At 46.0% G+C, this 21126-nt stretch overlaps 1 protein-coding gene across 1 annotated transcript in view; it reads right to left on the bottom strand.

The window, feature by feature from the left end:
• The window catches only part of LOC147208110 (neural-cadherin), a 174243-nt gene that overhangs the window by 99475 nt on the left and 53642 nt on the right, over nucleotides 1–21126 (bottom strand). Inside the window, exons 4-7 of the mRNA XM_086107945.1 lie at nucleotides 19433–19637; nucleotides 17715–17826; nucleotides 13017–13266; nucleotides 7629–7771 (exon numbers count right to left, since the gene is read on the bottom strand). Coding sequence (XP_085964071.1) covers nucleotides 7629–7771; nucleotides 13017–13266; nucleotides 17715–17826; nucleotides 19433–19637 — 710 coding nt within the window. The remainder of the gene's footprint in view (nucleotides 1–7628; nucleotides 7772–13016; nucleotides 13267–17714; nucleotides 17827–19432; nucleotides 19638–21126) is intronic.

Genomic DNA, 21126 nt, shown 5'->3' with positions numbered 1-21126 from the left:
TTTGTTCAATTTAAGAGGTGTTTATTTTTATTTTTTTCCCCTCAAAATTTTTGTTGAATGCGACATCTTTCCAACTTCATATCGCTGGCATCGAGCCGAAACCACCGATGTTACAATTTGATACATTTCACCTTTCTTCACAGAAATCTACGATCGGTCACTCCACATACAGCATGTGACTTTTATTTGGACAAATGTTTGACCGATCCAAAGTGTTAAAAATAGCTGGCTGTTTTTTTTTTTTGACAATGCAATGTGAATTGGAGAACAAAAATGCAGGTTTGGGAGTCTCCCGAAGAGCGACGATCTTGGAGATACGATGATTGCGTCCAACGCTAGTGATGTACATCATGGGCGTCCTGAATCGTACGAACTCAGGGACATTTGCGAGACTTCACGCTAAAAATGAACTTTTTAACTTTTTTTTTTCCTCCCCTCTAGCGTACCCAATGAAGCGGCCCTTCGGCATACGTTCCCGCAAATAAGCAGAAAGCCCGGAGGGAGTACAACCGAGATCAACAACATTAGCGCTTGCCGTATCTTATGCAGATGATGCCACGTACGGACGTGAATGAGCCGGCTGCCTTTGAACTGCGGCGGTCAAATATTCAAGCCACAAACCAATAATAAGACTGGCAGATTGCTGGCGCCTAAGAGGAAGTCTATTAAGCTCGTAGATTGTCGGAGGCGTGACCCGCGCTTGGCGCACACACTCGAGGAATCTGCATGCCGTCTATTTCCATTTCAACTTTGACCCCTCCCGGCGGTCTCGCTCCCCGCCGTCTTGGTCTTCTAAGGCGGCCTCTTCGGTATTCCGACCGCGCCGGCTGCAGATTGTCAATTAAAATGAGAGAACGTTCCGGCAGCCGCCCGCACCGAGCTGCACTTTCCCACCCGGACACCTCCGTTACAACATTGCCACTTCCTCATTATCTGACCAGAATGGTCCATTGTATGGCATCCGTTTAAGAGTTATGGAAGGGAAACGACATGAAAAGGAGATAAGACGTGGCGAAAATCACAACGCTTGATTGCTGGAATACAGTCGGGCCAAAGATTAATCAAAGTTGGTCTCTGTTTTTTTTTTTTTAGGGGGGGGGGGGTGTTAGTCCTTCATTCCCACAGAAATCCTTCAAATTGGTTCGGTCAAAGAGCCGTCAGTCCGTGGCAAATCAATGTGACTCCTGCCTGTACTTTGTGAAAGGTTGTGGCTCTTGCGTCCACAGTCGAAAAGTCTCGGAGATAAAACGGCGAGGGAGTGCATACTTAGACCAAAATAACGATGTTTGGGTACAGCAAATGAAACTTTGCTTGCTGGGCCAAATCAATCAACAATGCTCACGGGCGCAATTAGAAATGGCGAAGGAGCGCACGCACAGACCAAAGGACTCAATTGGGGTGGGAGAAGTTATTTCATGACATGAAATAACTTCAGAGTATACACATGGACCTCCGTAGTCAGACTTTGACCATGTTCATTTTTACTCATGGTTGTACCGGATCAAAAACGTCAATAATGGTGGACAAGTGTGGGGAAATACGTTGGAAATGCTTGCACGGGCCAAATGACTTCAATTCAGACTTAACTTTAGACCTAATGGATCTGTATTTGCTCAAAGGATCCAGTATAGTGCTAAATGTAGATAAAACGACGAAGGAGTACATACGGGACCAAATGGGCATGCAAACTTCAACCAAACAGACGGGATCGGCTTTCGACACGGATCATCAAGGGCCTCCATCATGGCCGGACGTTGAATGAAAACCACGAGAGATGGAGGGAGGGCATACGCTGACCCATATACTCAGCTGTCCTGTTCGAAAACTTGGACCAAACAACTCTATCATCCACTCCAATTCAGATGCGGACATCAACTCAATGAAACAGCATTGCCTCTAGCCCTCAAGAAAATGAACTTAGCGGGTTTTAGACCGAGAATTAAAGGATGAGGGAGCGCATACATGGACCAAATCACTCCAGTTTGGCTGCAGACAACCAGTACTGGCAATCATACGGACCAAAAGCCTCAATAATAGCGGGAGACTGGCATAACGATAACGTGACCGGGGACACAGGGGCTCAATGACCTATATTCCAATGGCCGAATAAACTGTATCTTCGATTTGCTTGAAGATGGAATCAAAGGACACAATATCGAGCTAGAATGAAATAATATAACTCGGCAGTGCGTTCAAGGTTCAACCAATTCAAATTCCAACGCTAATTCTGACCGAACAAACCAGGGCTGGCAATTGATATGGATGAAAGGACTCAATAATGGCCAGAGAGGGAGAAAATGACTACAAAGTGCAGCAATCAAGCAAAGGGAACGGATGTTGACTACATTAGTCGATAGTGGTTATAGTCAAGGATAAAGCGACTAGTGAGTGCATACGTGACCAAATGACTCAATTTCAGGTACCAAGTCGACCAGGAAAAAAAAGCAGCACCTGCAGTCTTTGAATAAATCAATTGATGATATTTGCATTCTTGGATCAAGCGATGAGGGAGCGCATACATGAATATAATCACTCAAGTTCAGATGCATACACTGCCCAAATAAAACGTCTTCCTGTACTGTATGTGAAAAAAAATGTGGTGGACTGAGACGAAAGGACTCGGGAGTTCATACCTGAAATTTGAAGAAATATTCCTATTACAGTCGGAGACTGTATATTTATGGGACACGTGTTGTACATCACATCACATCTTGTACATCTGCCACACAGCAGATGCAGCTCAATCTGATAAGAAGCAGGCAGGCAGGCACGCACAAACACACGCACCCGCACGCATCCGGGCACTCGGCCTTAATGTATCGAGACACAAGGCCGAGATAGATGTGACCGGTTTGTCGAAGGCGGCGGGCGGACGTATAGCCCCTCTCACTGCGCCCCATATACATCATATGTTCAAATATAGTTGGAGAGAATGTCTTAGCATTGCACATTTTTGTCCAGCCAAGGAGGCGCTTTGAATGGACGACGTCATAACGCCTAAGAGCTGAAAATGGGAGCCATACACGTGGGGCATAAGTGGATGCAAATGGTACACGGAAAAGGTTTTAGGACATTCTGAGAACACAAAGGTACCACGGCTAATGTCCCCTCTCATCCTCTCAGACATTTGCGTGTACTTGTCACACACGTGAACGCTGACATGCGCTTCTGGTCTGCATGCACTCCCTGGCCACTTCATTAGTAAATCGAAACTCAAAACATCCATGGAAAAGCATTAAAAAAATGTTTTTGAAAAAAGCCAATATTCGGGTGCAGTGATTCTTAAACCTGTTAGAGGTACCGAACCCAACCGGTTCATATGCACATTCACCGAAACCTTTTTTAGTGGAAAAATAAAAATAAGATATTATTATCCATCCATCCATTTTCCGAACCGCTTGATCCTCACTAGGGTCGCGGGGGGTGCTGGAGCCTATCCCAGCCGTCTTCGGGCAGTAGGCGGGGGACACCCTGAATCAGTTGCCAGCCAATCGCAGGGCACACAGAGACGAACAACCATCCACGCCCACACTCACGCCTAGGGACAATTTAGAGCGTCCAATCAGCCTGCCATGCATGTTTTCGGAATGTGGGAGGAAACCGGAGCACCCGGAGAAAACCCACGCAGGCCCGGGGAGAACATGCAAACTCCACACAGGGAGGCCGGAGCTGGAATCGAACCCGGTACCTCTGCACTGTGAGGCCGACGTGCTAACCACTGGACTGCCGGGCCGCCCAGATATTATTATTTATTTATTTTTTTTTTACAAATTCAAGACATTACAAAAGCGCATTTTTTAAAAACAGAAAAACGTAAACACAATTAGTATAAGTATAAAGTATACGTTTTTTAATGGCGCACAAAATGAAACAGCCAGTGATGGCCAAGTGGGCGTGTCATAGCTAATTGACATGTTGAGTCGGGTGTGTCTTAACCTCCATGGCAGAGGCTCCGTCGAACCCCTGAGACTAATTCAGCCAACCTCTAGGGTTGGATCGAACTCAGGTTAAGAACCACTGCTCTAGTGGTAGACTGCAATGACATGACATGGAGCGCATGACTGAAATTGCGATGCAGAGATGCAGATTTAATGACTCCATCAGAGTGATAGACTGAGATAAAAATCACGTTTGATCAACAGGAAACTGGACTGCATCATACCCGTCCTCAAATCACTACAGTGGCTTCCGGCGAGTCAAAGACTAGATTTTAAAATCTTGCTGCTGGTCTATCAACCTCGAAATCATCTTGCAAGATGTACGAGTACCCGAAGAAGCATGCGGACCCCTCAGGTCATCTGGGACAAGTCCCTTGTGTGTTCGCAGAACCAAAAAAGGCAAATCAGCATTTAGTTGCCATGCTCCTCACCTGAATTATTTTTGGAGAGTTGATCATGATTTGTACAATGTCTTAATATTTTGTTTCAGTCCCCCCCCCCCCCATCCAGTCCAAAATGTGACATAGGACGCGTCCACCTTTACAGAGTCCGGTGGGCATCCATTAGACTGTTCTGATTGTTTTCACTTGGCAGAAAAAGGCACATCTCAAAGTGGAAGGAAGATGTGTCGGAAGGAAGCAAAAAATTAATAAATAAATCTTCCGAAGATGCTAATAAGGGGAAAAGCGAGGGTGAGGAAGAAGAGACGGAATAACAATACGTTAGCCTGAGGCGAGCCGGGAAAAGAAGCAGGGCAAAGCCGTGCGGGTGCGTTGCATAAAGCGGGGGATCAGACGCAGGGCAGCCATCAGACCAAACAGCAGCTCAGGGCCAAAGACTAAATAGTGGAAAAGAAAAGAGGGGAAAAAGCAACACCAACAACAACAAGAAAAGAAGGCAAAACGACAGCGTGACAACAAGTTTCCTCTGCTCAACGCTTCGATCTGAGCACAATGCCGCACAGGGCCGAAAAGCCCAGACGCTTGATCTGAGTATGCACTCCCGAGTCCTTTCATCTCAGTCCGCTGCCTTTATCGAGTTATTTAGGGCAAGTCTGCTGCCAGTTCAGGTTCATCGGGTTGGATTCTGCATGCCGACGTGAGTCATTCGGGCCGCGTGTGCACTCCTCAGTCTACCAACATTATGGGGCAATTTTGCTAACAGTACTAGCTAATTTGCTTTTCGGCCTGTCAAGTCCGACCGGAATGGACGAAATGACCTGAGGGTGGAGATTAGGGTTGGAAGGACGGCGTAACCAAGACAGGGACAGCAGATTCTTGACACAGCCCCCCCCCCCCCCCAACAAAATGAGTTCCCGTTAAGGCGAGACAAGCAGCATGGAGACATTTGAGGGAGGACTGGATGGCTCCAAAGTGGCCGCAGTCATTTGTTCGGGTATGCAGCCAGCGCAATTTCATGCGGTCGAAATTCACATGTACACCTCTGCCTCTTCCTCCACCCGGCCACTGAAAAAGATTAATAAACTGGTGCAAAGAATTGACTCCATTTTATTTCATGGAGTGGCTGCCCAAATGAACATCATCTGGATGCGGATGCATTTTTGAAGTCGATGCAAAACGCACCAGGGTCCAGATGAGTTTATTTTCGGCCACCGCTAGAAGAAATAAAACGGACTAAATTCAACAAAAAACTTGTTCCGGTGTCCTCCTTCCCGAAACAGAGCGTAGTACGCAGAGCAGAAAAGACTGTTTATTGACACCCTCCGATACAGCCCGGTTATTTATGGCTTGCAATAGCAGCGCGTGATCATCATATTGACTGAGCCGTTCCCATCCTAATGGCCCCCTTAAATCTGCGAGAAACGCACTGTATTTTCTGGGCTGATTTACAAGCAAATTAACACTTGCTATATATATATATGGGTGCACGCGTGTGTGGTGTGTGTGTGGGTGTGTGTGTGTGTGTGAATCAATCAAGGTTTTCCATCACCATCAGCGGGAAACGAGATGGGACGATGCGTGAGGGCGGCGTGCGATGTGCTCCACGTCCATTAGGAAAATGATAAAAAATCATTTTCATGAGCAAATGGTGAGCTCGTGAGACCTTAGCGGACCGCGCGATGAGTCTCGGTGTCACTTTGGCTCACACGCCACCAACTGCTGAGTGTGTGCGTGGCGCGTGTGCGAGTGAGACAATGGTCTGGCAGTCATTTAGAGGCACGACAAAGAGTAAAAGGTGCGAGTCACAACAAACAAACACTGCAAACGAGGCGTCTGTTGCCCAGAATGTTAATTGGGTTTCCCTCGGGGGGCTCATTAAATTTTACGTCACGTTCTCCGGACACACCATAAGGTACACTTGCATTACGAAATGCCATCCGAGAACAAAACTTCACCAAATGTCAAGCTGTTTTTCAAAAATGTAATTAATAAACATATATGAAATAATATTACGATTCAGTTGTAATTTTAGAAGATACAAGACTGCGTTTTTCAATGAGTGATGTAAAAATGTAAAAATCTTTATTTTCTTCAACTGACCCTGGCAATGCAATTTTATTCAGTGTAAGCGCTGTATGCATCCCAACACGGCTCATTTAGTTACTGTCTGCACCCCCGAGTCATTTTATCTCAGTTTACAACCGTAATTGGGTCTTTTGTGTCCAAGTCGGCGGGCCGGTGGGCCAGCGGTTAGCGCGTCGACCTCACGGCGCAGAGGTACCGGGTTCCACTACAGCTCCGGCCTTCCTGTGTGGAGTTTGCACGTTCCCCCCCATCCCTGCGTGGGTTTTCTCCGTGTACTCCGCTTTCCTCCCACATTAAACTTGGATCATTTGCTCCGCGTATGCACTCCCTTGACATCTTATCTAAGTCTGCCGCCATTTTCACCTCTATTCATCCAAAGTCGAGCCACGTTGATTCATCTGATCTTGGTAAATATGCATTGAGCCCATGCATGTACTCCCGAGTCATTTTATCTCAGCTCAAAACTGTAACAGGGTCTTGCCTTCAAGTCTACGTCGACTTTGTTGGTTAATTTGCACTAAGTATGCATTTCAATTTGGATCATTAGATCCGTGTATGCGCTCCCTTCGTATTTTATTGAGGTCTGCCTCTATTATCAAGTTTTGGTCGAGCCACGCGCCTTGATCTGATCTAAATATGCATCTGAACTTGGGCCACTTATTCAATGTATGCACCCCCTTACCAGTTTTCCACAGTCCGACACCATTCTGAAATATTTCGGTCCGAGTGTACCGCCGACGTTCGCGAAGTTGATCTGAATATGCATCGCGGCGTGGGCTATTTGGCCTTTGTTATTTTATCACGGCCCACCACCGTGACAGAGTCATTTGGTCAAAGTCTGCGTCGCTGTATCGATGGCGCACATGATGGGAAAGCCGAGACTGGATTCTGATCATTTCATTGTCAAACCTTTCCACCCCACTTCCCTTCCCCAGGCCTCCAAACAACCCACTCTCCACCCCAACCGTCGGCCGCCTCCCCTCCGCACAACAATAAAACCTCAGACAGCGTTTTGTCGTCCTTGTGAGAAAATATGCAAGAAAACGCTTGTCTGGCTGCGCTGCTGCTGATTATTCCAAAGTCTGTGCGACGTGACCTGTCAGAATTTAAATACGCTCGAGCGTGCTGCCGGAATGAAGCGTGGCGGCGCATCCTCAGTGTGAGATGGCAAAACTCCCAACAGCTGGAGTGAAACTCGTCCTACCTTTTTGGCTGTCGATGACAAAGTTGCCCTCCGCGTTTCCCGAGGCGATGCGGTACGTGATACCGTCTCCGTCGGGATCCTTGGCCAGCACGGTAGCCACCAGCGTGTTCGGCCCGGCGTCCTCCGACACGAACGTCCGGTAGCTGAAAGAGAAAGCGCGATAAAATACACCATTGGCATAGTGGGTGTACAATTCTCATGTTTAGATTTATCTCTTTGTTTAGCAGCTTTCTGGAGTCATTTACTGCCAGGACAGATTTGGTCTGGAAGTAAACTCTTAAACTCTTTTGGACCACATAACCCCGCCCCCCACAAAAGTGTTGCTATTTTTTTGGGGAGGTGCCTGATGATTTACTGCTGTCCGACGTCAACAGGACCGCTGCGAAGAAGATAGTTGAAGACAACAAAGCTAGCAGCGGGCTAACACTTACAAAGAGTCCCGGACCTGGGCGCACATTTGTTACGTTGTGTGGCGAGAACAGAAACACAGCTTGGAGCTAAAAAGCTGTCGGGAATGAAAAGGAGACTCACAGTTGGAAGCGGGTTTTATGTATTTATTCGTAAAAATAAATAAAGAAGCAGCTTTCTGTTCGAGCGCCCACTTCTTGGTTCCGACTGTGAGCCGCAGGTGTTAAAGAAAATCGGGAAGTAGAAAAGAGTGGTAGAAAAGAACCTTTCGGTGGCGGGCTCCGAGGAGACACGAGTCAGACTCGGGATGAAGCAGTAAGTGTCAGTCTAATGCCTAATATCAGCACAGAACGCCAGGCATATACATTAGTGGATATTTATAGGTACCGGTAATCGTCGACCGCAGTTTGCGCGCTTTCAAGAGCGGGGAGGCTCGCCTTTCGCATGCATTTTTCATCAGCTCCCTTTGCCTTTAGCCAGCAAAGTTTGGTTGGCCCGCTTGAAATTCCCCTCAGTTTTGTCTCCGCGCCTTGCTCGACACTTTGAACTGCCACTTCGAAGCCTCGCCGGCAGTACGCTTGGGACCCCAAGCCCGAGAGGGCGGCCCGTACGGAGGACGCATCCCAATGTTGCTCGACGTATCGAAATAATTAGCTGAGCTTAAGAGCAAGACCGAGATAGGCCTGTCACCGAAGAATCTCTTTTTTGATGGATTATTCTATCGAGTATTAGGGAAAACCTTTTTTTTTTGCAATGACACTTTACAATCAAATCTTTTTTTCCCCATTGAATCTGAACCACCTGGCACAATCACAGTACGGCGAGAGAGGAGGGACATATTTCATTGCTCAGAGATTTCCACCGAGTGTTTGTATATCTGGAAAAGCAGAGCCATTTTGAGTGGCCATGGTCAACGTCTCCTCGGTTAATCCAACCCGACAGCGCAATGACCTCACATTCAACATGAATAAACCCTGCACAGTTTTTTTTTCTTTTTGGGGGAGGAGGGGGGGGGGTGAGCCGACGCGTGTGGGCGATCACTTCAATTCACTGGGCTCAATGCGAACGGCCTGGCGCCTTTGGACCCTGTGCACGTCTCTAATTTGTCCCGATCGATGTTGCAATCAAATGAAAAGCGCCTCGGACATACACCAGCACACACTAATTACTTTTTAACCCCTTTTTGTGCGTGCAAATTTGTTTTTGTCGCACGCTGCCTCAGCCTGCGGAAAAAAGAAGCCTCCCGTGGGCTCGCGGAAATTAATTACTGAATTTAATTATTGACTTCATTTGCTTTGTGGAATTGGAGGCCAATCGTTAGCAGGCGACAACTGGCCTCGGAAAAGTGTGTGTGGGAGCGGGGGGGGGGGGGAATGAGATCGCTGATTGCGCCTTTCATCTGGACCCACTCATCCTGTGAGGTCTTAACGAATCAACAGGCAGCTGGCGGTGAATTGTCACTTGTGGAAAATGAGCGCCACTTGGCGTCACAAAAACATTATTCATCGGGTAGAAAGATGAAGAAAGATACAAAGACGTTTTATGACGAGTTGTGAATCTGTTCACAGTCCAGGTATGAAAATAGTAATTTGACCAAAAACGATGGCGCGTGCATTGCTCTGTCACGCAACAGAAGAGAGCCAGAGAGGGAGAACAACCTCACACTCGATAGACAGTGCGACAATAATTCCTCCAAGTTGGACAAAAAGGGGTTGACGTTTCTCATGGGAGATCTGATCCTCATCAAATGAGGCGCATTGCTCATTTGGTGGCGCATATAATTTGAAATCCAGAAGAGTCTTGGATGACATGGGAACAAAATCCCCCAGACATCGAGGCCAGCTTGAAAATTCTAAGACAAGAGCCTGAAAAATGTGTCTTTCGCCTTCAGCTCTCCTCCACGTCGCAGGAATCGCTTATTCTTTGGAAGCAATCTTTGATGCATTGCAGGAAAACATTTGACGAGGTCTTGAGATTTCTCAGGGAAACGCTGGCGTGAATCCGCGACGTCTCCGCGGGAGGGAAACGTATCGTGACATTTAGCGACTGGACAAGGAGAATCAAAGCCCCGACCTCGTCGACCGCATTCACGCCATCTCTTCTATCCGAAATGTATATGGAAATGAGTTTGTTGGTGTGGGGGGGGGGGGGGGGGGAGCGGTTACCACGGCAACTGCTGTAAATTGCCGGCCAAGCCAGCGGTGGTGCGCCCACGGGAGGGAGTGACGGCTCAAAGCGGCACCGCTGGCGACCTGTCATTCGGCAGGAGGCGAAGACGGACGCGTGCTGATCATTTCAACTACGTGCCGTCACTGACTCAACCCCCCCCCCCCCATCGCCCCCCAAAATAAATAAAACGCAACCTTAAGAAAGGTCCATAATGACGTCTTGCCAGGGCCACTCGTCATGCAGAAGGTGTTTTTATTGCTTCGGTTATTCCTTTTTGTTGTCTCCTTTCGAGCCGTCCGTCAACGGCAAGAAGCCGGCAGATGTTTTCGCTCTTGTCCTCTTCTGGCTGCGATTGTTTTTGTTGAATTTGTCGCAGTTGTTGTTGCGCATTTGTAACTGATTTGGTTTCCTCTTCCAGCGCTGCCCGGTCCCCCTACAATTCGAAGGCAGTCGTTTCGGGGTTCTCATGATCGTTTTTATTTTGTTTTCTTATTGTGCTTTTGAAGTTCCGCTTTTTTTTTTTTTTTCAAAAACGGTTCATTTTTCTTTTGATTTTGGTAGTTTTGTTATTCCGATTTTTTTTTAAATACGTGGATGGTTTGTCAAGTGTAAGATTTTTAAAAAGATGCTAAATATTGTGCAATAAAATGAATTGCTTTAAACGTTGTTGACGTAAAATTCTGGGATTTCACTTTGAATTTGGTGAACGGTTCTTATTATTAGTCTCTTCAAAATTTGGTCTCGTGACCATGATGCCCCATGAGATTCGCACCAAAGTTAGAGGGGGCGTAGATGATTTTGTCCTCATTTCCCTTCGTCTGGCACTGATTAAATAAGAGTTTGAACAAAAGCAGCAATTAGTTGTTGTTGTTTTATTTATCGTTTTAGTTTAATATGCAGTATTTGTGAAGGGCGAGATTAAAAGGGTATTGTGTACCAAGGTAAAATGCTTGAAATCAAATTTGCAGTGATTAAAAGATGAATTTCATCCACAATTTATGAAGTGTCAAGTTGTAGAATTCTGCATCCAGCAAAGAATTTTGTGAAAACTACCCGTTACTGCGGCCTCACAAAACGGAGTTCAGAAAGTGACGTCGCAGCAAATTTGCACCAAATTTAGAGGAGACCGCTTGACCTTCCTTCTTCTGTACGGACATAACGCAACACCGATACAAACACTTTCAAAATGAAGCCCGAAAGCTCATGCTGGTGTTTTTGCTTCTTATTGTCGGTCGGTCCCCACTCCGAGCAAGTCCCGGCACGTGTCATTACTGCTGTCTTTTGGTGCTGCTTACTGTGATCGCTCTTCATCCTGCCTGCGCCCTCTCAAACGACATCCGAGCAGGTGCGTTTGATGTTGTTGTCTGTTGTCATTGTTTTTGTATCGTCCGTCTTCTCTCCGCCTTTCCACTCTCAAGCTACATACCAGCAGGTGTTAACTCTTGTTGTCTGACACAAATGTGTGTGTGTGTGTGTGTGTGTGTGTGTGTGTGTGCGCGCGCGTGCGCATTTTATTGAATTGTCCAGTGCCGTTATCTATTTAATTCCAGCATCTGCAGTGGCAGGTTGAATTCTACACAGGGAGAAAGGGGAACCATTATTCCGCTGACGTTAAATCAATAGAACTGCACACATACATACACACACACACACACACACACACACACACACACACGCGCGCACACGCACGCACACACGTGCACTCGCTGCAAAAACAATGTCAGTGCACGTGCGAATCAGATACACCATGCATGAATGCACTTTACAACTACATCGGAGTCTTCTCTAAGAATGACAACAAACAGCCCCCCCCCCCACACACACACACACGCTCGAGACACACACAGCGAGGTCTCCTGAGGGTGCTGGTGCGCATGGCTGATTGACCCCAGCTCACCACTTCTGTCTGGCTCTCTGCCAGAAAATCTGCCAATTAAAAAAAGATGCCAGCGCCGCAGCGGCACCGGACGGGGTGGGGGCGGGACGGGGGGCGATTGGGAGGCTAGGAAACAGGCATTGTGGGTAATGGCAGCTGCACACAGATCCAAAGAGCAAAGCGGCTGCGAGGCGCTGACCCGAAGGCGGAGCTGGCCGCCTCTCACGCTCGCCGTCAGTCACACGACGCTTGCTGTGATGATCTTGTGATTCGTTGCCGTTGCTCATGCGCAAAGAAATGTTGTGACGAAGCAAGATTGGATGAGTCGCTTAAGCGGGAATTGACTTTCGAGGACTGTGTTTTTGGTCCGTTTGGGAAAAGAAAATGAATGCAGGCACACATTCAAGAAGTTAAGAAGTGACAAACTCTGACTGCTAAAGCACCGAGTTGTATTCACAAAAAAAAAAAAAGAAAGAAAGACCAAAGTGACTAGAATGAAACTTGCTGGACTTGTTGGTGATGACACAACGCTAAATATCCAATTTTAGGTCAACAAAAAAGGGGGCGATGTGGAGCCACCAAAGTTGAATTTGTTCGGCAAAAAGGGGCGTGATTCCAAATGCGCAATTATTTCCAAGATTCGTGCGTATTTTTAGATGACAATTTGAATGAAGAAATGAATCCATAAAAGACGAAAAAAAAAACAGCAGTCGGAAATATGGACATTGAACCCAAATCGACCTCGTCTCAGACTTAGCGCTGCCTAGAACGCAGCCGTGTAACCGCATCGTTTTGAGTTATTTGTTGATGAAAGCATCTATCGACAAACAAATCAAGAAACAGAGCAGTGTCAAACGTTAGCGTTGATCGGGGCAGATCCCGCCGCAGCGTTGAACAGAATCCAGGAGAGACTTGAGCGGCGACACGCTACTCACACGTGCTGCGAGAACTCTGGCGGCTCATCGTTGACGTTGGCCATGCGCACCCGCACGGTGGCCGTGCCGGTGCGCGCCACCTCTCCCTTGTCCACTGCCATCACCACAAACTCGTACAGGTGGTTGGGCCTCTCGTAGTCCAGCGGCCCCGCCGGGAAGATGGTGCCGTGCGGCGATACCGTGAAGTCGGAACTCAGCGTGTAGTACGTCAGCTCGGCGTTCTTCTCCGAGTCGCAGTCGCTGGCAGAAACTGAACGTTCGGACACAAAAAAAACCAAAAAAAAAACACGGACGGTCAGTAGCTCAAACAATTACAGAAACAGTGTACACTGGGGGAAAAAAAAATCATTTGGATTTCCTTGATTCAGACATGTGCAGCTCTGGTAATAATAACAAAAGCGATGCAAAGAAAGGTCATCATCATTAAAAGCAGAAGCGAAAAAAAAAACAAAGGCAACACAGTAAGGGACAATTCAAGAAAAATTATAAAAAAAAAAAAAAAATCATTAAATCCAATGGTAATTCATTCAATCATTCATTTTCCATTTTCCGAACCGCTTGATCCTCACTAGGGTCGCGGGGGGGTGCTGGAGCCTATCCCAGCCGTCTCCGGGCAGTAGGCGGGGGACACCCTGAATCAGTTGCCAGCCAATCGCGGGGCACACAGAAACGAACAACCATCCACGCCCACACTCACACCTAGGGACAATTCAGAGCGTCCAATCAGCCTGCCATGCATGTTTTTGGAATGTGGGAGGAAACCGGAGCACCCGGAGAAAACCCACGCATGCCCGGGGAGAACATGCAAACTCCACACAGGGAGGCCGGAGCTGGAATCGAACCCGGTACCTCCGCACTGTGAAGCTGACGTGCTAACCACTGGACTACCGGGCCGCCCTCATTCATTTTCCGATCCACTTAATCCTCACAAGGGTCGCGGGGAGGTGCTGGAGCCCATCCCAGCCGTCTTCGGGCGGTCGGCGGGGGACACCCTGAACCGCTTGCCGGCCAATCGCAGGGCACACACGGACGAACAACAATCCGCACTTACCCTCACACCGCGGGACAATTTGCCATGCATGTTTTTGGAATGTGGGAGCAAACCAGAGTACCCAGATAAAACCCACGCAAACTCCCCACAAGGGAGGCGGAAGCTGCAATTGAACCCGGCACCCGTGCACTGTGAGGTCACCACTGGACCACCGGGCTACGGCAAAAAGTTCAATTAGCGTAAGCGCTAATTGAGCGCTTGACACGACGGCCGATCAACCGATTGTCAGCGAAGGCGACGCTCGGGCGGCGAGTGAGCCAGCGTGTTTGGAATCGGACGCATTGGGAATCCATGCGGGCCGAGTGGCAAAGTGATTGCCTTGCGCAAAGGCCGCGCGCCATCAGGGACATGCACAAGCATATTTTCCGCTCGCGAGAATTATTTTTTTCTCGTCGTCAAACTCTCCATTCTCCAATTTATCCTGAATAACATGAATAAAGGCGACGTGACCTGCTCTGCTTTTTTTGCCGTTGAGACTTCTGATAGACGGGGGTTGTGGGGGGAGGGAAATCAAAATTGAAAAAAAAAAAAAAAGCTTCAAATGGAGCATCCTCACAAATGATCACACGCTTTTATTAAAGGCGGCCTCATGAAGTGACATTTTCTTTTTTGATTTGTTGGTTTGGTAATTGCGCTGCTGCTACGCCACGTTCCGCGGGGACGCAACGCAAGTGACACCTTTTTATGCGCTTCCGAATAATCACTCACTTTGCTTTTTTTTTTTTTTTCTCTCTAAAGGGGCCTCATTTAAATAGAAAAAAAAGCAACCTGAAGAATTACATGAAAAGAAATACAGCAAATACAATTAGTGTTCCAAAAAGCACAGTATAAGTGCTTACTTATGCACCTAAGTTTGACCAAAAAGTACAAAAATATGAATAAATATGAATAATTTCAACATCTTGATTGCATTTTTGTTGTACTTTAAATAAAATTCCTTTTTACTACGCTGAATCAAATGAATTAAATCAGTGCAGTGAGATGACTGTTTTTTTTTTTTGTGAGTTCCACTACCGGATGTGTTTTCAGTGTGTTTATTATGACTATTTTTTGAATGGGTACAATTGATCTGCGACATTAAATTAACTCAAATAAGTAATGTAAGAAGGGCTGCACGTGGATGGAGTCGTTAGCACGTCTAACTCGCAGTGCACAGGTGCAGGGTTCGATTCCGGTTCTGGCCTTCCTGTGGGGGAGTTTGCATGTTCTCTACCCTGTGCCTGCGTGGGTTTTCTCCGGGTACTCCAGCTTCCTCCCGCATTCCAAAAACATGCATGGCAGGTTAATGGAACACTCTTATTTGTAAATATTCAAAATATTTTCATTGAAATGAAACTCAATTCAATTTGCACAGATTCACCACTAGTTCACTTATACATCTTTGGAATCAGTTCAAAAAAGTTCATTCTTAAAAAAAAGCGTTACTTGTCTAAAATGCTAGAATTAAATACTTAAAAATGTATCAAGTTGAATTCAATCCAGTTCATTGAACATGCGAATGAAATGAAATTGAACGGAAAATAGCGCAAAAACAATTTCCCTTAAGACGGGCCATGTATTGCTTTTTATTTGGCTTTTGCTGACATTGTTTTGGGGTGACAATTATGACATTCGCATACGATGTGACCCACATAAAAGTCAAGCTGGACTGTTCCCATTTTCATTCAACGATGACAAAAAGCGCAGCAATTGTGTTGTGTTTAAGGGATATTTCGCAAAAAAAAAAAAAAATGCAGCAGAATGGATGCCGTAAAGGTCATTAAATGTTTCAATTTGTGCTTTATTGATTATTGCATCTGACTTGATGAAGTTTGTTGATGAGCTTTTTTCTTACCAAGCGAGACCCCCGACGCTAACCGAAGCAAAGACGCTCATCCCACATGAAGAAAAAAAGTCAATTGTTCATTCATCAACCAGCTGCTGCCTTGCTCATTAGTCAACATTGTCTGTGTGTGTGTGTGTGTGTGTGCGCTCTGCAGGAGACTGGAATCGCCATGGAAACCACAAATTCTCGCAAGACGTCGCTTTTTCTTTGCCAAGATGTGAGATGGAGGATTATATAATATTATAAGCACTCCCAAAAGTAGCAAGTATCAGTATCGGTAACAGTATTGGTATCGCAACTGAATCAGCATTTTTACATAAATATGTGTGTGTGTGTGTGTGTGTGTGTGTGTGTATATATATATATATATATATATAAACAATATATATATATATATATAAACACTATTGTAAGTTACCAAGTAAGCTTTAGTTTCTTCAAAAGTGGAAAAATATTTCAGCAGGGAAATATTGCTGTATTGTTTAACTACATGAAAAATATTTTCGAATCAATAGAGCACAAACATTTTTAGGGGGAGAAAAAAGATGATTCCAATCTTGTTTTCCATTTTGCTAACTTCCTCTTTGCTGGACAGCTGGCGCGCAAGCTGCTTGCCGACTGTTGCCGTAGCGACGAAGCTCCGCGGCCGCTAATGGCACTGACTGTTGGCCCAGTCTTGTGCTTTCATCTGCTGTCCATCAAAATCATCCCAAACTCATTCACTAGCGTGCCCCCGCCCCCACACAGATTTGCAAATATGTACATACCCCCGCCCGTGAAGCCAATTTCACTTAGTGACCTGAATTTTGGAAGACATGTTTATCGGTGCGGGCTGCGCAGAAAAGTCTGAAGAAGCTATGATGGGGAACATACAAGTAAACAGACTAGCAAGTCAGCCATTTTGGTTTTAGTTGCCTTTTTTTTTTCAAAATGAACTTCTCCGAAGGGATGTGACTGCTACCAAATTGGAACCGTATAATATAGCCAAATGGGTGATGTTTGTTCAGGTGGTTGTTTGTGGTCAACAGGTGGCACTGTAGGGCTCCTCCTGCAGTGGCACACCTGTTGGTCATCGTGTCATCAGTTCGCGTTTTGTGAAAAGGACTCGAACGGTCGGGTGTCTGTGTGCCCCTGTCACATTTTGTTTCTGTCATTGGCTTTTGTTACTTTTCAAGACTTTGTTTGTGTACTTCAGTTAGTTTTTCCCTGTGTAATCCTGCAAGTATTGTTTTGTGAATATATTTGGCTTGGTCCACCCTGCTCTTCCTGCATCCCTGCTTTTTGGGGTCCTCTACTCTACCACCTCGCAAATGTGACATGGTTAAACCGGGAAGAATTTTGCCTGACCTTGTTTTTGGATTCAGTGTTGTGGTTCATTTTGGTGACCAGGAAAAAAAAATAGCGCAATTGTAATGAAACAGCTGTGTATGGTCAGATTTGGACAGCATGAAAATTCACCAAATTGTGCAAAAATTGGCCCACTTGTGAAAATGTCAAATTTTAGGGGTCCCCATTTTTCTACTCCATATGAATTGAACTAATTGATACCAAATCGGAAGTAGCCATATTAAACAGATGGGAGAAGCTAAATTGCAAACCATTTAAGTTTTTTCATTGCATAGCAAAGTTCTTAAATTGTTGCCAACACGTGCATCCTGGCAAAAATGTACATTAGGACGACTGGATGTTTTGGGTTTAGTTAGGTTAGGTTCACTTCCAATTTTGACATTGGAGGCATGGAAAAACATCGTTGTATCTTAGGTGTGTTCCCCATAAAAAAATAAAAGATAATAATTTTTTTTAAAAAAGTCAAACTTTGCACCTTGAAGGAGTGACGTGGCCGTCATGACGGTTTCGGGAACGCCGTCCTTGCTGTAGATGGACTGCAGGAACTCGGGAACGCAGTCGTTCTCATCCATGATGATGACTCGCACCTTGCGACGAGGAAACAAGAAGGTGTGAAAATACTCCGAAGAGGAACGCAATATTGTGAACATTTAAAGCCACAAAAAAGACGAGTTCAGGCAATGTATGCATGTCTGCTGTCGTATGTATTTGAGTCATCCGTGGCTTTTGTGGGTCCCCAGTTTATCTGCTACAAGTGTGTGTCACATGAAAAGAGTGTGTGTGTGTGTGTGTGTGTGTGTGTGTGTGTCTGCGTGTGTGAAGTGGGAGGGCTGTTGTGTATCTTTCAGCTATAGCACAAAAGTGTGTTTGTGTGTAAGTCTCTGTTCTTTGTGTCGCTTGTATGCGTTCTCTGCATCCGCGTGTGTTCTGCTTCCACATCCACTTCATGGTGGACCTCGTGAGGTGAACTGCATTTTCTTCTCGCAGGCGCGCCAGCTCGCAGCATTCACAGGGGGAATAAACACACACGGACGCACGCCCGCACACGCACAGGAGTGTGTAAATAGCGCTGACATTAATTCCTGCTTGCTCCGATGAAATTCTGTAATATCAGTAAATCCTTTTGCAAATATCGGCTGGAAAGACCGACAATAATATAAATAAAATCCCACCATGTCAGGTCCCTGAGGTGATTTGTGTGTTTGTGTAGATGTCACCGTTCGCTGGATAGTGCGTGTGCGCGTGCGCGTGTGTGTTTGGGTGCATGCGTTCATGCACACCGGGCGTGCAAAGGCTCTGGTACATTGCGTGCTTGCATGAGCAACAAGTTGCCAGATTGAAACGAGAGGCGGGAGGAGCTGAAACGCGACCTTGCTGCAGCACTGGACCTCTCTCACACCTCAACCTCACTGAACGTCACACTTGGCCGCTGCGCACGAGCCACAAATCAATGTCAGCAGCAGCCAGATTGGTCAGCAATAAAAAATAATAATAATAAAAAAATAAAAAACTATGCATGTATCAATAACTTATTAACTCACCAATCATTGAATCAACAAACTCTTCCAGCAAACAGCCAACCATTTAAACACCAACCAACCAACAAACATACTAATCAATATCTGTCAAACCACCAACCAGCTAATCAGCCAAATAAAAAAATGACAAACCAACTAACCAGGAAATCAATTACTGAAAAATGAACTTTCAAAATGTACATCTAACTAACCAACAAACTAAACAGATAATAAATCAACCAGCCAGCTAGCAAATTCACCCACCGTCTAACAACACACTAAGCATCCAACCAACCAACAGAAAGAGCAACCAGCCAACAAGCTAACTTATGAAACGAGCATTTAACTAAGCCCAATCACTAAACACCGATTAAATCAGGCATCCAACCAGCAAATTAAGAAACCGTCTGACAACACACTAACATCTAACCAAGCGACAGAACGACCAACCACCCAATTCACAGACGAACCGACCCATCGGAAATCAAACAAGCAAATAACAAACTAACCACCCATCTAATAGCTAACTAGCCCAAAAAACTTAGCCAAGCATTGAACCAATCACAACTAACTGCGTAACCAAGAACCAGCCAATTAAACCAACAACACTAACAAACCAGCAAGCCGTCGACTCAACTACGTGGGACCGTTGGAGCAAAGATGGTTGAGAACTAACCTCTGCGGCGCTGCTCATGCTGTCCTGGCCCTCGCCGGCTCGCACCAGCAGCAGGTAGCGGTGCTGGTCGCTCTCGTAGTCGATGGGCCGGGTCAGGCTGATTTCGCCGTCCTCGGGCGAGATGGAGAAGAGGCTGCTGGGGTTGATGAGCAGGCTGTAGCTGATTGGCTTCTTCTGGAAGGAGACGGCCGTCGTCACCAGGAAGCTGCACAGACCAAGACCGGGTACGCGTAAGGTCAAAAACCAAACGGGCAACGGTTGTCTTGTTGTCAAGACCACGTGAATCACACCCACGAAAAAAAAAACCATCAACATGACATTATCAACATTTATTTGGCACTGATCAATGAGTGGTACATGGTGGATGCCTTTCACGCAGACAGCGCGGGTTCAGTTTTTGGACAGTGTACCAATTCTCAGCCACTGCTGGCCGCAGGAGATACGTGGGTTGTGCCTGGCGTAAAAACTGCGCCAAACTAATCAGTCGAGCCCAGACAAGGAAATGCCCAATGTCAGGTCTTCTTTTTTGTATTTATTGATTTCATTTTGTCACACTTGGTCCTGCATATGCGAGTTTTGAAAGACCAGCCAAAATTCTTCAAATCTTTTGGCAATCTGAGGAACTCTGCTTTCAGAGAGGCTGGCGATGAATTAGTTTCAGTTTTTGCTTCTTTCGACTCATGATGGACATACCCACCAAATTTAAAGTCAAACTCGTTTCGGGGTCGGAATTTTAAAAGAATTGCAGAAGCACCTTTGTGTGAACAAAAGATGAAATCTAGAATTGTGCGTGTGTGTGTGTGTGTGTTTGTGAGATGATTTGGCCCACAGAGTGTTCCCGGCAGCGATAGGAGACCGTAGCGTCCACTTTGCCTGTTTGCCAAACGTGTCAGTCAAAGTAAAGAAAAAACAGCAAGTGGGCCAGAATGACAAGCATCCAAGGATGCAGGCTGGAACTCAAACTCAACTTCCAGTCAGACCGTGTGTGTGTGTGCTAAAATAACTAACTAAATAAATAAATACAATCCCTGATCGAACTAAGGGAAACTAAACTGAAAACACAACCTGGGCTTTAAAACCTAACATTGTCAAAACCCTCCTTTGAAAGCTTAGCCTCAATTTGAAAAACTAACCCTGGCTGGAAATCCTATTTTAAAACCAGAACCTGGCTTCAAAACCCAAATTAAAACCTGAACCATGTCTCATGACTCATTCGAAACCCTATCCTTCATTTGAAATATTAATCTTGGTTTGAAATCCTAATTTAAAACCTGAACCACATCTTGGGACCATAATTTGAAACCTGACCTTTATTTTAAAGCCAAGCACTGGCTTGAAACCCATATCGTAAACCTTAACTTTGGTTTCCAATGCTCACCTCCATTTTAAATCCTAACCCTGGTGTGAAACCTGGACCCTTGGTTGAAGCCCGAATTTCAAAACCTCAGCACATGCTTGAAATCTGAACTTGAAACCTTAACCGACAACAATGAGACCTGTCCAAGAATGCTGGCTGTCACTGCACACTCTAGTCGGACTTGAGATGCGCCCGCGTCCGTGCGCGCTAATAAACAATGATGCAACACACCATAAAAGGGCGTCGTGCCTTTGTCGCGCAACCTTTTGTTTGCCGCTGTGTCAATCAATAGCGCCGTTGCGGTAATCACTTTTGTGCTGCTTGTTAAAGGCGTTGA

The sequence above is a fragment of the Hippocampus guttulatus genome, chromosome 3 (assembly GCF_054856545.1).
Source record: "Hippocampus guttulatus isolate MCC_2025c chromosome 3, RoL_Hgut_1.0, whole genome shotgun sequence".
Lineage (NCBI taxonomy): Eukaryota > Metazoa > Chordata > Actinopteri > Syngnathiformes > Syngnathidae > Hippocampus > Hippocampus guttulatus.
This window is presented reverse-complemented; position numbering and strand designations above follow the sequence as displayed.